Consider the following 14,535-nt stretch of genomic DNA (forward strand, 5'->3'; position numbering starts at 1 on the left):
AAATGGTGGAGCTAGCTCACACGCAGACACCCACTCACTGTCGTGAGTGAGCTTCCTCAACTCTGCTGCTCTCAACAAACTTAACATCCAAACAATATGGCAAACAAAACACACCCCATGAACGAGGCCAAGAGATAAAAACATGACCCATGACATATCGTTGTCTTGTCTCTTTGCACTCATCAATTCAACATCATGCATGGTTTTTGACATGATATGCCAATGCCATTATACACATTCATGCTTCATCATCATTTCTCTTAACCTCTAACATCAAACATGTAATTATGTTATTGCAAAAATTGTCCTTCAATTTGTTAGCTGTGAATTAGACTGTAAATTTGAACCGTTAATGTCAAATAAGTTAGTAAGAGAATATTATTCGAGATAATAAATTTAAGTGCGTTACTGAATAACAATGATGAGGTAAGCCTGTTTTGAGATAATAATACACATTCTGCAAATCAGATTGTTAATATGAATTATAGAAACCCGATTCATATACCATATTTAGTAAAAAAAAACATTATCAATACGAGATAACGCATACAAACGGTGTTTGAAAACTCTAGAAGAAATTAAGGAAATTAATGTGTCATAAATCCCTAGAACACATCATTGTATGATGATGATTAATGGTGTACTACTATCAACTACTACAGTCTACAGCTGTAAAGAATTTCGTTACTTCCAATCTAAATAAACCAATACCGCGTTGTTTAATTAGCAGCCTGCTTGGACCCTGGAATTTAGCTCCCAAATTAATTTATACACCTCCTCCTGCTGCTCTCATCCTCCTCCTACCCTTTCCGCGTAAAAGTCACTTGTCGAAAAAGCACTTTCTTTATTTCCGTTATCAATAACACACTCACAGATGAGATTGACATCAAGATATTATTCAACCCCATGGAGAAGTCAAAAAAAAACCTTGGTCCTCTCTTGTTAATAAATTAAACATCGTTGTCACTTTCTTTCTCTTCTTCCTTCAACTTGTTTAAAAGCACTTTTCAACTCACCTCACAGAATGCCTATGTATACGCAAATGGTTTTACTTTGCTGCAATTTTATCAAAAGTACCAAAAGCACCCCAAAAGAAAGAATCCAAAACACAGTTCAAATCATCAAGTGAATTATTAAGTGCCCTTTGGTTGTTTTGATATATCACATTCTTTATTTTAGTAAATTTGAGAAAAACACCTTGACAACTACATATTTGATACAAAAACACTTTGAGAAAAATATCCTCAACTGGTGTGTTACTATTTTTCCATTTAAAAGTGCACCAGAGTGTTTTTTTTAAAGTATTGAGCTTAAATGATTTTTTTCTAAAATTTGAAGTTATCAAGAGCATATACGTCAACAACCCGAAAGAGTTAATATCTCTATTAGCAAACGTTTTTTAAGGAAAATATTTCCCTCATTAAGTAGAAGTTTCTATATTCCTGTCAATAGTAGTGACGTGTGATCGCCATAAAAAATAAAAACAAGTTATTTGGTGATTGTAACGTACGCATTGTTCCCAAATTTAATCGTTTGCATCTGCTCAGTCAATTTAAATCTTGGACGCCAAGTAATTTTGTCTGTATGGTTGTTTTTTTGCCTTTTTTTTCATTTTTCTCAAAACCAGTCAGGGGTAAAATTGTAACACGACCCCCAAATGGCTGACAGAACAAATAAAGCTCTCAAAACAAAAATACCATCCAGTAAATCTACCGACCCGCTAATCACAGATCATTACAATGTATTTACACAAATAACCTTTGTTCAAATTCCCAAACTACCCCTATTCCGGAATCGCACTCAACAACGCCGCACGTCTGTTTCCTCCACTACCCCTCCCCCTCCTCGACGCACCACCGGCGGGGACCACTCGCCGGCGATCCTTGACCTCCTCGCCGGAAATTATCACCTGCGACAACGAATTGCGGCCACAGCCGCATTTCTCACCCCCACTCTTCATAAGCGCGGAGCTGGCTTTGACGGCCAATGCGGCCATCTCCTCCGCCTGCAATGGATGCTTGAGCCAGCTGAGTGGCAAAGCGAAGTAGAGCTGGCCCGGTTGGAGCTCCTCGTTCTCATTAACGGCCTGAACGATGTCGTCGAAGTCCATCTCGTCCGAGTTGCAGATAAAGGAGGCGGGGTTCTTTTGAAGCACGTAGGAAACCTTTACTGGGTACGGGTATTCTTGTAATTTCCCGTCTTGTAGGATCAGCTTGGCCGTGGCCACTTGGGTCGACCCGGACGAGCTGCAAATACCCATTTTGGATCGAAATCGGGTCTTGGAAGTTTCGGATTTGAGTTTGGATTCTCAGAGAGTTAGAAAGAGAGAGAGAGGAGAGGGAGAGATTAGAGAGAGATATTTGGAGAAGCACGGAAGGTGTGGAGAAGAGAGAGGGGGAATATATAGAGAGAGGAGGGGGGCTCGTAATTTGAACCAGGATGCCACGTCGGAATTTTGTCGTGTAGCTAAGCAATGTTTTTTTCGATAAGTGGGCAGGCCTTGGCCAAAGCCAGGCTGTAAGTTGGTGGTGACAGCTTGTATCGATTTTGTGAGACTTAAGAAATTCGGGTACTTCAGAAATGACCCCCCTATCATGATAATATTACAACGGCAGGGACTAGCCTCCGTTGTATAGAGACTAGTTCTGTGCTATGGCATTTTTACTGTGGAAAAGGATATGATTCATGTGATATTATCTTTCGAGTAACAAAGAAAATATCAGTCAAATCTGACTGATAATGCTGGAGACAGTCGCTCACGCACAATTTGCGTTGTACGTGTATGAGTGACTGTCTCAATCAATCGGGAAAATTTGATATATACAAATTACAATCACATGAAAGTGAATCATATCATATAAATTCAATGCATGTGAAAACGAATTACATTCAGATGTTTTTACATAGGCGAAGATTCGGGTTTATAATGTTTGCAATTCATTTTGTACTATCTTGTTTTATGGTTTTGGTGTTATTGGACCACCTATGATGGTTTGGTATTGGGAGTGAACGATACGACTTCCAACTAAGTGCCCACTACCCTCTGTGCTTCACTGTGTGTTGAATAGTGCAGTTTCTATAAGTAGGGGAGTGATGTCAAAAGATACTGTAAAAAGGAGAAAAAAATGGTTTGCTAAACTTGGGAAGGCCTTTCACGAATCATGGGAGACCCACCTAACCTAAGCATGATGATATTGATCTTTATCTTGACCTTGATGGTACTAATAATATTATCAACTTTATATTTTTGTACAAATATTAATGTATGGCTCCAATTATATTTCCCACTTTCCCCTTTGTGTTGGTGTGGGAGAGTTTTTGTGATGAAATCAATATAATTTTCCTTTTCAAAGCACAAATCCAAGTGTATTGATATTATAATCATCGTCTTTATTTACTCAAAATTGAAAACCAGAACATGGAAATGTGAAAACCATCTCTTCCCTTGGGTTTGCAAAACAGTCATTTTATATGGGTTTTGAGTGTCCATCGGAAAGGAGACCAAAAAAGAGATGCTCACATCAAAAGCGATACCTACAATAATGTGCGCTTACCAAACATGTTCCAAGTGGATTTTTAACTTTTTTTAAAAGGATTTTTTCTGTTGAGAGTGGCGATAGTATACTAAATTCACATATTTGACAGAAACTAGGACTCGAACCCAAAACCTTTCCTGAAGAAGAGCAATTGCTCCAAATAACTGCACTTGTGGATTTTCTTTCATTTTGAACCTTTCTTAGCCTAGAAGATTTTGGTCACTAAAACTTTGGGCAAATGCGCTACCTTCCCTTTTATTTTCCCGCTTCCACTTTTTTGTCTTCTTTTCGTAAACCTTGGACTCCACTGCTCAAAAAGAACTTTATACATTCTTGAAATGTTTGGCAAAAGGCAATACTAATCTAGAGTGCCCTACAACACTAATAACGTTTTACATAGAACCAAAAGAAAGATGGCAAATGTAGTGTGTCCCTCCTATTGCATCTGAGGTTGAACTCGTACATTCAAGTAGTGTAGAATATCGCCATTGTAAAAGAAAAGTAAAAGAAAGATGGAAAATCTTGATTGTAATTGTAAAATCGAGAACCACTTTCTAATTGTCACACGATATTCACATTGCCAAGACACAAAATATCCCATTCCATACAGATTTTTCACACGGGAGCAGTTGAGTGAGAGGAGAGGAGCCTTGTCACTCAAAAATCCACGGACAAAACTGCAGGTGAAATTGGAAGAGGAAGAGGGTAATTTAACAGAGAAAGAAAGAAAGAGTGAATATAAAGTTGGTGGTAAAAAGAGATTTGAGTGGCTGCTACACTGCAACGTCTGCAAGTGGCAGATTAGGGGAAAATTGGGACAACTCCAAGGGCATGAATCAGAAAGGAAGAATGAAAAGAAGAAAGAAATGGGAAAACGTGGCATAGTGAGGAGGGTGCAAGGTGCTTCGCTGCAAGGCATGAGGAAGGGCACGTGGAAAAGAAGGGCCTTGGAAAGTGCAACACTCAATCAACAAGTAGCAAAATTATGTGTATATTTGCAAACAATCCGACAAAGGGTGGCGTAAGCTGATCCGGGGGGTCTGCTGGTTCGAACCCCATCTCTGCAATCTGCATGCTCCATGTATCCCGGTGCCAAGCTTCTTCCTTTTTTGTTTTATTTTTGTTTTAACTTATTCTTCAAATCCATCCAAACTCGGCCGCCCTTTACCGTTTCTATTAGCTAGCTATGCTTTTACTTCACTCTACTATCCTGCTGCCTACACACTACTTCCTGCAATTTAATTACAGTTCTACATTAATGTCCATTGTGCTATATGGTATCTATACATGATAAAAATTAACAAAAAACGATGTCCTTTTGTCCTCATCAAGATCAACATGCTATCATCACGTTGCATCAACGACGCACATTTTTTTATATTAATAGTTTCGCAACATAACATGTCAAAATTTTCAAAATAAGATAACATTATAAATCCGTAAATCGGAGATATATGATTGTCATATATATCCATTGAGAATGAATCTCTAAGCATATTGTTACATCACCCTTTGATGAGCTAAAAGAGTGTAATTGCAATTGAAAGTGTGATTGGAGGATAGGGGAGAAGGTTGTAAGAAGCTATTATGACAAATCAAATTATTCATGTGCTCACAGTAATCCCTCAGACACTAGCAACACATCCAAACTAATAAATTTATAAAGAAAAGAAGAAAAATGCCATTTTGTCATGCATCATGTTCTATTGGACTCAATTTAATTGTCAAAATTACACAGAGAGAGAGAGAGAGAGAGAGAGAGAGAGAGAGAGAGAGAGAATGATCACCAATTATGGATCCTGTTACTACCAAGTAATTGAAATAACATATTCTATAGAACTGTCTCCAAGGGCTCAAACTCCCGACAAAACCACACAGGCAATGGAGTTCGTGGAATGTGATGTCTTTTGTTAATTGTTTGTTAGATATGTTTATGTTTTTCATTTTAGTTGGAAGAGCTCGCTAGTTGGCCCCCTTGTATGCTTAATATAATATAATACATCTAAACCCCATGCTTTGTCTGAAAGATTAGCGACTAATTGTTCTCAGCATTATTTTAATAATACTTAATACATGACTGCTACTTTATAGGTTTAATTATTGACATGTCCCACATCAATTCCCTAACCCTAACCTTTCTTTCCTTGAAGCTTCTTCAGCTCTCCCATCACCCCACTAAATTCTACAATACACGTGCATGCAGCCTTGTAGGTGCTTTCAAAATCATGGTTTTTTCGACAAAAACAATGTCTTATCACCAATGCCTTTTCTGCCATCTATTGGGCTGGGCTCTACTTTCATTTGGGCTTAGCCCAGATGTATGTGTACTTAATTTTCTGATAATAAACTATTGCTTATGAATTATCAGGGAGACTTCCATTCCATGCATGAATCAAATCTGATTCATTAATGAGTATGAATTTAAAACTATCTTATTTTATTTTTGGCTTGGACGTTTTTTTCTTGTTTGCTAAATCAATTATATTTGATGCAGACATGTTGGCAACACAAACAATGAACCCTAGCAACCGGATAAAAGCAAATCCTACTCAATTATGTGTGGATTATGAATTCAGACAAACCCTTGAAAAGAATCCGATCTAACTAATACTAAACTTTTAAAGGCCGGACAACATATCGCTTTAGTATATATTTTTATCATTGCAGAATTTGATAATAATAAAGTTGGTCAATGTCATTACCATGAAAGTTCTTCGATCCAGAGCACTTTATCCATGCATGGTTGTCAAGACCCCACCTCTTATAGCCCCTCAAGATTTGGGAAGACCTCCCTTCCATGGTCAAATTGGTTCTGCATTATCAAAGGGTTGAATGCTAAATAATGCACAAATTTTGAACAGATACAAGGAATTTTTGTCCCCTATCACTCGTATGTATTCGACAAGACAACTGACACCATTAAAAATATAACAAAAAGGAGATACCTTGGATTGGATGTGCCCTTCCTTCTTCTTTCCTTGTTTGGCTCAGTATGCTTTGTAAGATTGTACTTTGGATTTTCTTTTGGCTATATAGCTGCAGAGAAAAAGATATTGGATAATGCCCAATAATCCAAAAGTTTCTCTTAATAAATTGACACACAATTTGACAGAGGGAAAAGGAACAAATATATACTGTGAATTAGTATTACTAACAATGCATTCGATAATATTGAATAAAACTTATAAGGAAGTTCTAGTTGTTCCCATCCGTCTGTAGCTGCTGCACAACCTATGAGCTGCAGCTTGACTGAAGCTCTGAACATATAAAAAGGAAAACAGATTATTCATTCGTCAAGAAAAAAGTAGGGAATAGAAGTGGTCGCAACTGGTTATAAACTTACCCGGAAAAATTTGTGACCTGCATGTTGGTTGTGGTCATCCTTCCAAGTTTTGCTACGCACTCATAGTTTTCAATATGCCTTTTCACATTTGTTGAATTCGCCTTCTAACATTATTGGCGATGACCATGATGCATCACTTAGTATCAGGTTCTTGCTGCATGTTTTCCATGTTAATGATTCTTTTCCTGAGCTAGCAATAGTCTGAATTTAGCTGCTCAAGCTCTGTTCTGTAATTTTAATTCCACACTGGCATAGGTTAAGGGGAACGAGGAGGCAAGCCTCCCCATCTTCCGCATATCTTGATCATCGGACATGGCATGAATCACCGAACATCCTGAAAGGACGAAACCAGCTTGTAGAATATATTTCTTCTTGTTACATAACATATGTCCTACTCAGTTAAGTAGGATTTTCATTACTTCTGTGATACCTTTAATTGCATAATATCAGCTGCAACTTAATATCTTGGCACATTTACTTTTCACACGCTCAACTTAAGAACCCCAAGGATTGAATTTCCACTTCTATACAGTCAGTCAGTAACTAAAAACTAGACCAACATCTTTTCATGTCAGTTGGGAGTAGCTAATCACTTCACGATTTACACTATACGAAGAAATCTTCAACTTGATTTCCAAAAGCAAAGTAGTTAATGCGAGTTTCTCCACAATTATTTTGGTACAAAAAACACAAGCAGTCAATGCCTGTTTGCAAGTCATTAAAAAGTATAATAAATATCAGAGGGTTTAAGGGTTTTAACTTACTGATACAGCAGTACTACAATACCTCTATATCCAAAAATGCACTTGGAGCATACCCAGTAGACTTTAGATGATCCATTAATTGATCAAGCATGGAGTATATACTGCTTGAAGTGTCATGTCTCTTGTCATCAACCATAAATTCATAAACACAGCCATCAATTTCAATGGAGCTCACTGCTCTACTCTTTATGACTCCACCATCTTTTATTAGTTTCCTGATCTTCTTAACATCTTCCCATCTGTGAGCTTCACCAAATATGTTCGAGAGAAGTACATAAAGTCCAGAACCATGTCCTTCCAACTCTAAAAGCTGCTTCAGAATTTGTTTGCCTAAATCTACATTTCCATGGATCCTACAAGCACCAAGCAAAGCACCCCAAATAACAATATCGGGCTTCATTGGCATTCCTATTAACAGCCTAATTGCTTCTTCCAAAAACCCCCCTCGCCCCAGCAGATCAACCATACAAGCATAGTGCTCAATTTCAGGTGATATTCTGTAAATAGACTCCATTCTTTCAAAGTAATATCGCCCCATGTCTAGAAGACCACTGTGACTACAAGCAGAAAGCAATCCAGTGAAGGTGATCTCATCGGGCCAGATTCCACCTGCTTGCATCTGTTTGAATATCCTAATTGCTTCGAATCCACAACCGTGCAGTGCAAGGGCCCCAATGATAACGTTCCATGATACTACATTCTTTTCTGGTATCTGAGTAAAGAGGTCCATGGCGATTCCAACAGCACCACATTTTGCATACATGTCTATAAGGGAATTAAAAAGAGTTACACTGGGTGCTATATTGCTGTTGCAAATGTACCTGTGGGTTTTCTTTCCAATGACCAAATCACCAATTTGACTACATGCTGAAAGGATGAAAACCAAGGTAGCTTCATCAGGCAACGCACCAGAATTAAGCATTTTTTGGAAGAGATCCAAGGCCGCCCTGCATTGGCCTTCTTGGACATAATATGAAATCATTGAATTCCACGAAACCACATTTTTCAGTGGCATCTGATCAAAAAATTCCTGGGCAAATTCAATGAGCCCATGTTTAGCATATGCACTAACCATTGACGTCCATGAAACCACATTTTTGTGAGTCATTCGATAAAAAATCGTTTGTGCCAAGTGCAAATGGCCACACTTAGCATACATATCCAGAAGAGCATTTCTCAGAATTTGATCAACTTCAATCCCACTAACCTCAATATAAAGATGCACATACCGTCCCAATTCTAAATCACAGGATTGTGAACAAACAGAAAGTAAATTAACCAAGGTGAACTTATCAGGCCCAACCCCCAAATCTCTCATCTCCCTAAACAATAAAAAAGCTCCCTCGCACGAATGCATCCTAGCATACCCGCCTATCATCGAATTCCACGAAACCAGACTCCTCTCAGACATATCGTCAAACACATTCCGAGCGCTCCGGATCGACCCACAAACACCGTAGACATTAATAAGAGCATTCTGCACGCAAACTTGAGACCCAATTCCTATTTTAATCGCCTGACCATGAACAACCACAGCTTCCCAATACGCAGACTGGCCAGCACAAACCTTAAGAACAAAGGGTAACGTAAACTCGTTCGGCGAAAGTCCTGAACGAACCATTTGGCAGTACAGCGAGAAAGCCTTAAATGGGTCATCACTATTTGAGTAGCCTCTTATGAGACTATTGTACATAAACTTATTGGGTTCATGAACATGGTCGAACAAAAGCTGCGCGTAGTGGAGGTTGCCGGCGTGGTTAACGGAGCAAAAGGAGATGAATTTTCCGAGGGTGAGGTTTTCATTGGTGAGGCTATGGAGGATGATTTGGGCATGGAGTTGCTTGAGTTCTCTCATGGAGGAGCATTGCTCTAGGAGGTGGTGCAGGGTTTGGTGGGTGGGGCTCTTGAAATTTTGGGTGAAATTGGTGGGATTTTGAGGGACAGTGATGTGCAGAGAGTGATGGTGAAAGAGAGGGTTTTTGAGGCGGGAAACAACGGTCGGGCATTTGGCGGCGAAGGACATGGCGGTTGGGCATTTGGTTTTGAGGGAATGGTAGATATAACGGTTTTTTGAAATTATATATACCATGTTATTAGAAATATAAAGGTCGGGGGGTGCCATTTGGACTCACGGTTATTTATTTATTTATTTAATCATAGACTAATTAGAAAGAGAAATTCTTTCGTCAATCCGTCATTTAATTAGACTAATTTGAATAATTAATTATGTGAATTTTAATTTTAATGTGTGATTTTAAATTTATAATTTATAAACATAACATGTCAAATACGGTGATGCGATGCCACATAAACAGTATGTTCTGAACACAATGACCATATAATAAGGCATCTATTAAGCATTTTCTTGCTTTTCTATAAAACATAAATCATGTCAATCAAATCCTCTAAGGCAGGCAGGAATTAATGCTGAAATATGTAACGCTTCTTGCCAAAATAGTTACACAAGGTGGGAATTTGCACGTACGAAGATTTGAGGAGAAGGGTTTCAGGCATAAATGTTACCATATACAAGCAAACCAAAAAAAGGTGATTTCTTTTTTCTTCTATTTGTTCAATAAAATACAATTCAATAGAATAACTTTGTAAATCTTTAAGCTTCATCTCACAACGACCCCATTTGTTTCTCCCAACATTTCTGCACTTTGACATAATTCTTTTAATCTTGGCAGAGTTCATTTGCCGTATATCACAACAGCCACCGGATCTTTACAAAGAAGGAAGAAGCCAAAGATTGAACAGAGCAGAACCGAGTGAAAGGAACCAAGAAAGGAAAGCCATTGCAGCGGATAACTGATATCTAGTACATAACTTTCCCGGGCAGTACGATTCATCGGAATCAAGTAGGAGATTTGTGGTACTAGCCGTTGAGCAGGCTGCAGCGAGTGAGAGATACGATAAGGCCTGTAATAAAATGAACAAACATTTGTTTTACACTTGGGAGGATGAAGAAACTGCAAAGTTCTTCATGAAATAAACAAATCTATGAAAGCCACATACCAAGTCTCCTAGAATGATGATTAGAAGTATTCTTGGTTGACGAGGCAAACATTTAACAAAGACAGAGTAGGCATCCGCTATCACCAAAGTCATGCCCCATGGAACTACCAAACCCATTACTGTCACCAAATAACTGCAGCATCAACAAAGCAATGTAAGGGTGACTAAGATTAATAGAAGAATTTCTTCTGACCTTTCATCTCATACATTGATTTTACAGCTTAGCAAAGACAAAAAACCAACAATGTTGTGTCTTTTGGCTTTGTTTGGCTTTAAGGGTGGACAAATTCTTAAACCTCAAACTCCAGAATCCACTCAACACCAATAGAGAGGCTATTGATCAGGAATAGGTCAAGAGAACGGGAATCAATACAAGTACAAACAGGGTTAGACTTCTTTGGAAATATTATTAGTTTAGATCCTAGAACTTGATTCACATAGACACAGACTAAATTAATGAATTTAGAAACATCAATGCCACATACATGCAAATTAGACTTACGGGAAAAAAGTCAACTAAGAGCAGTTGAAACTACATGAATTTCAATTTGGCGATATTTTTTTCTTCAGGAAAAAATGCTCAGGTTACAATTTCAGAGTAGTAAAATTGGACTACATTCTCCCATTTTCTCTTTCTTTCTATTTCACAAACACATTAGTGTACATGGTTTAGAAAAAAATCAAGCCCCCAATTTTGGCAAATGTTGTCTCAGATATATATGCCTGAAGCTGTAGAAAGGATGTTATAGCTGATGAAATCTTATTGCATTATCATGAAAGTTAACACTTCAAAGTTTGAAGGCTGGAAGATTTGGCTTCCAACTGTCTGTAAACCAGATTTCACATATTAAGGGATACACACCAGATAATTATATGTTAATGATCAACAATGTTCTAACCAGAATTCAAAGCTGTTGAAAACCGAAAATAACACAATCTAACTTTGATTCAAACGTATACAGACAAAGTAAACCTTCCCATGTTCATATTGTCTAGTCAAAATTTTCGAAATTCAATACTAGACACCTTCTTCTCTACAACAATTCTCAAAATATTTGCTTGCTTGCTAGTTGCTCAAAAAGTCAAAATTCAGAGAGAATAAACCAAAACCAATCATCTGGACAGTTTCCAATAGCGCACCAAGGTAACAAAAAATAATTTCCATCAAATTCAAAAACAAAGATATGGGTACTGAAGAACAAGATAGGAACACAAAAGGTTTGGATGAAATTCAACTAAAAAAACCCAAAGTTGAGGAATTTTGAAACTACCAGAAAGCTGTGTAGCTGTAGAACTGGATGTCCAAGCACATGAAGAGAAGGGAGGCAGTGGAGAAGATGGTCTGGCCGAAGCGCAGAGCCAAGCTGGCACTGGTGCCCAATGACCCTGGCAATTCGTCCATGCTTGCATGCAGCAGCAGCAGCAGCCTTCTCTACAAGGACCCTTCATGGTAATTCAAGATTCAGCCACATGACCAAATTCTTATTGTCAATGAAAGAGAGATTGGGAAATGAACAAAATGGATGCGAGAAAATGAAATCCCAGCCAATTGAGGGAAACGGGAATTGGGGTTTGAGAGAAGAAAAAGACTTGTTGAAGAGTTGAAAAAATGGCAACTAATCGTTTTGGTGAATTGTGAAGGAAAAGGTTTGTTTTTTAGAATAGAAAAATAGAAAGATAGTGAAAGAAAGGGACGTAAGGGGTACGCAGCTTTGGGTGGGTTTTGGCTTTGGCCTTGGCCTTGGCATCTTCTTCCTCTTGAGGGCATAATTGTTATGTTCTTCTCCGGCAGGATGGGTTGGGTTGGGTGTGTGGTATTAGCAAAATGCCAATAATTTCAAGCACCTTATCAACAGATATATACATATTAAATACAAGCGATAATTTCAAGCACCTTATCAAAAAAAGGAAGGTTTCTCACACTCACTACCAAGATCTGCCATAAGAATTGAATTTGAGATTACTTGTTATACGTTAAAACCCTTTTTCATTGGGCTAGATCTTGTTGGCTATTTCTTCTCTCTTCTATTTTACTATCCAAGGCCTTTTGGACCAATAATTGTATTGAATAAGAGAAATGGACCTTGAATTTCCTACAAAACGTCTTTGTTTTTGGTAATTAATTTCCCACTTATTCTAAAATTTGTTCAAACATCTTATTCATTTCTTGTCACTTGAATTAAAATTCATAGACTAATTCATATCATATTCAAAATATTTAAAGCAATTACCAATTTGTACTATGTGTCTAAACCACATATTTAATAGAGCTTGGATAATAAAGAGTGGGATCTCAAGTGGTTCTAATCTTTGGTGTGCTCCTAAATGATCATGAATTCAAGCCCCTATAGTACCCATATGTGTGAGTTTTCCCCTCTCCCTTCATAACTTTGTGTGGTGGGGGGGAAGGGGAAGGAAAAGGGGGATCTCTAACATTATTCAACTAAGAATAGTAATAAGGTAAAAGCCTTGGAAATGCATAATTTTTCTTTTTGATAAGGTGTAAATAATTATATAAATTACTGAAATGACAAAAATTAGGATTGATGAGAAAAAAAGGATTAATCACACTTTATGGTCTCACCTTTTTTTTTTTTGGGAGAAATTATGGGATTGCATTCATAATTCAACCAAAAAAATCACTAACCACAAAGGGCCATTACAATAACAGAGTGATTTAACATCAAAATTAAGACTTCTCCACTAACGATCAAGCATGGTCGAAGAAACTCTAGCATAGGCATTTCAACTAAGAGTACAAATTCAGAACAACTAAAAAGATATAAAGCTTGAAAAAATCAAGCCATAACAATACAAATATAACTCTTACAAAGGAGAGGTAAAAAGCTCTCACAAAAGAAAAAGTGAAAATTACATAGAAAACCCAAAGATTTTCTGCAACTTATTCCAAACACGAAGAGATGTATCTGCTTATGAAGAGTGTAGGAAAATCATTACAAAACGAAAACAAATAGAGGAAACCTTCTGTCTTTGAAAATGGGGGAAAAAAGGATGAGGGAGGAAGAGAGGGGAACAAAGGCTTCCCCCCTCAAAGTGAAAACGGTTGTAGAATGTTTTTTTGAGAGAGAGGGGGCTAGGGTTTTTGTCTTCAAAATTATAGGTTTAGATTAATCTTTTATGGTATCATCTCTAAACATTCAACTAAGAGATATTTTTGTTGAACTACCAACTTCTTCTTCTTCTTCTTTTTTCTCATTACTTTCATTTGGATGAGGTAAAATAACTCAGAATTTAGCTAAAAGTCGGGAATTTAAGTGGAGAAATAGACAATTCTCTTGTTTGGAAACTTAAGCGCGGAATTTATTAAATGGCGCACAGAAAAATAGTGGAAATTTGGGCATCAAATTCCCAATAGGCCTCATTTCACAATTTTCAAAGTACCATCTACAAAATTATGTCATTTACAAAATTCGACATACATAAATCAAAATACTGAAATCTTCAATTGCCAAAAATTGAAATGATGGAAATCTAAATTCTATCATTTTAGAATTCTATGTAATTTTCAATTCCTTCATTCATATGACAGAAATCCCCTAATTCATTTGGTGTAATACTACTTTTAAATTCCTAAGTTTCAATTATTAGAGATGCATGGTACTTGAATTTATTTAATACATATGGTCATAGGGTCTACTCTAAGGTTTTGTATTGGAGCAAGAAAGCCAATTGTGATTGTTTTTCTAGTTAAAGAAAAGTATGAGCATTATTTTGAAAAGTCTTTGTAACTTTTGTCCATCCACGTTTTAGCAAAAACGGCATCAATTTTCCTAATAGGTATTATTATAAAATTCAGATTAAAAAAACCCATATGTATAATTTAATATGGTTACGAAATATTTAAATAAATAAA

The 14,535-nt window shown here is 37.2% G+C and overlaps 3 protein-coding genes across 6 annotated transcripts; all 3 read right to left on the reverse strand.

Annotated features, from left to right (window-relative positions):
* Positions 1–1,574: 1,574 nt before the first annotated feature.
* On the reverse strand, positions 1,575–2,381 carry LOC103340016 (HTH-type transcriptional regulator). Its single transcript, XM_008243378.3, has one exon. The coding sequence runs from the start codon at positions 2,258–2,260 to the stop codon at positions 1,784–1,786; it is 477 nt and encodes a 158-aa protein (XP_008241600.2). The 5' UTR covers positions 2,261–2,381; the 3' UTR covers positions 1,575–1,783.
* A 1,657-nt stretch (positions 2,382–4,038) lies between these two features.
* Positions 4,039–9,765, reverse strand: LOC103340254 (pentatricopeptide repeat-containing protein At2g22410, mitochondrial-like). Of its 4 annotated transcripts, none has more exons than XM_008243649.3 (6): positions 7,644–9,765; positions 6,880–7,213; positions 6,692–6,793; positions 6,482–6,572; positions 6,239–6,348; positions 4,039–4,767 (listed from the first exon to the last, which is right to left on the reverse strand). In XM_008243649.3, exon 1 carries the CDS (start codon positions 9,763–9,765, stop codon positions 7,657–7,659), a length of 2,109 nt encoding a protein of 702 aa, XP_008241871.2. In that variant the 3' UTR covers positions 4,039–4,767; positions 6,239–6,348; positions 6,482–6,572; positions 6,692–6,793; positions 6,880–7,213; positions 7,644–7,656. The 4 variants fall into 4 exon arrangements, with proteins under 4 accessions (XP_008241871.2, XP_088899722.1, XP_088899723.1 ...); XM_089043596.1 differs by having other exon boundaries at positions 7,310–9,765; XM_089043597.1 differs by having other exon boundaries at positions 7,666–9,694.
* Positions 9,766–10,064: 299 nt separating this feature from the next.
* On the reverse strand, positions 10,065–12,432 carry LOC103340013 (CASP-like protein ARALYDRAFT_485429). Its single transcript, XM_008243377.3, has 3 exons — positions 11,933–12,432; positions 10,662–10,794; positions 10,065–10,565 (listed from the first exon to the last, which is right to left on the reverse strand). The coding sequence occupies exons 1-3, from the start codon at positions 12,061–12,063 to the stop codon at positions 10,371–10,373; spliced, it is 459 nt and encodes a 152-aa protein (XP_008241599.1). The 5' UTR covers positions 12,064–12,432; the 3' UTR covers positions 10,065–10,370.
* Positions 12,433–14,535: the final 2,103 nt, after the last annotated feature.

Source organism: Prunus mume, linkage group LG8, assembly GCF_029339155.1.
Source record: "Prunus mume cultivar Tortuosa linkage group LG8, ASM2933915v1, whole genome shotgun sequence".
Taxonomy (NCBI): Eukaryota; Viridiplantae; Streptophyta; class Magnoliopsida; order Rosales; family Rosaceae; genus Prunus; species Prunus mume.

Coding starts and splice junctions, on each gene's coding strand:
- LOC103340254 (XM_008243649.3), bottom strand. CDS start 9,765: ATGGCACCCCCCGACCTTTATATTTCTAATAACATGGTATATATAATT.
- LOC103340013 (XM_008243377.3), bottom strand. CDS start 12,063: ATGGACGAATTGCCAGGGTCATTGGGCACCAGTGCCAGCTTGGCTCTG. Junction 10,795..11,932: donor TACAGCTACACAGCTTTCTG/GTAGTTTCAAAA, acceptor TTGATGCTGCAG/TTATTTGGTGACAGTAATGG. Junction 10,566..10,661: donor TCATCATTCTAGGAGACTTG/GTATGTGGCTTT, acceptor ATTTTATTACAG/GCCTTATCGTATCTCTCACT.
- LOC103340016 (XM_008243378.3), bottom strand. CDS start 2,260: ATGGGTATTTGCAGCTCGTCCGGGTCGACCCAAGTGGCCACGGCCAAG.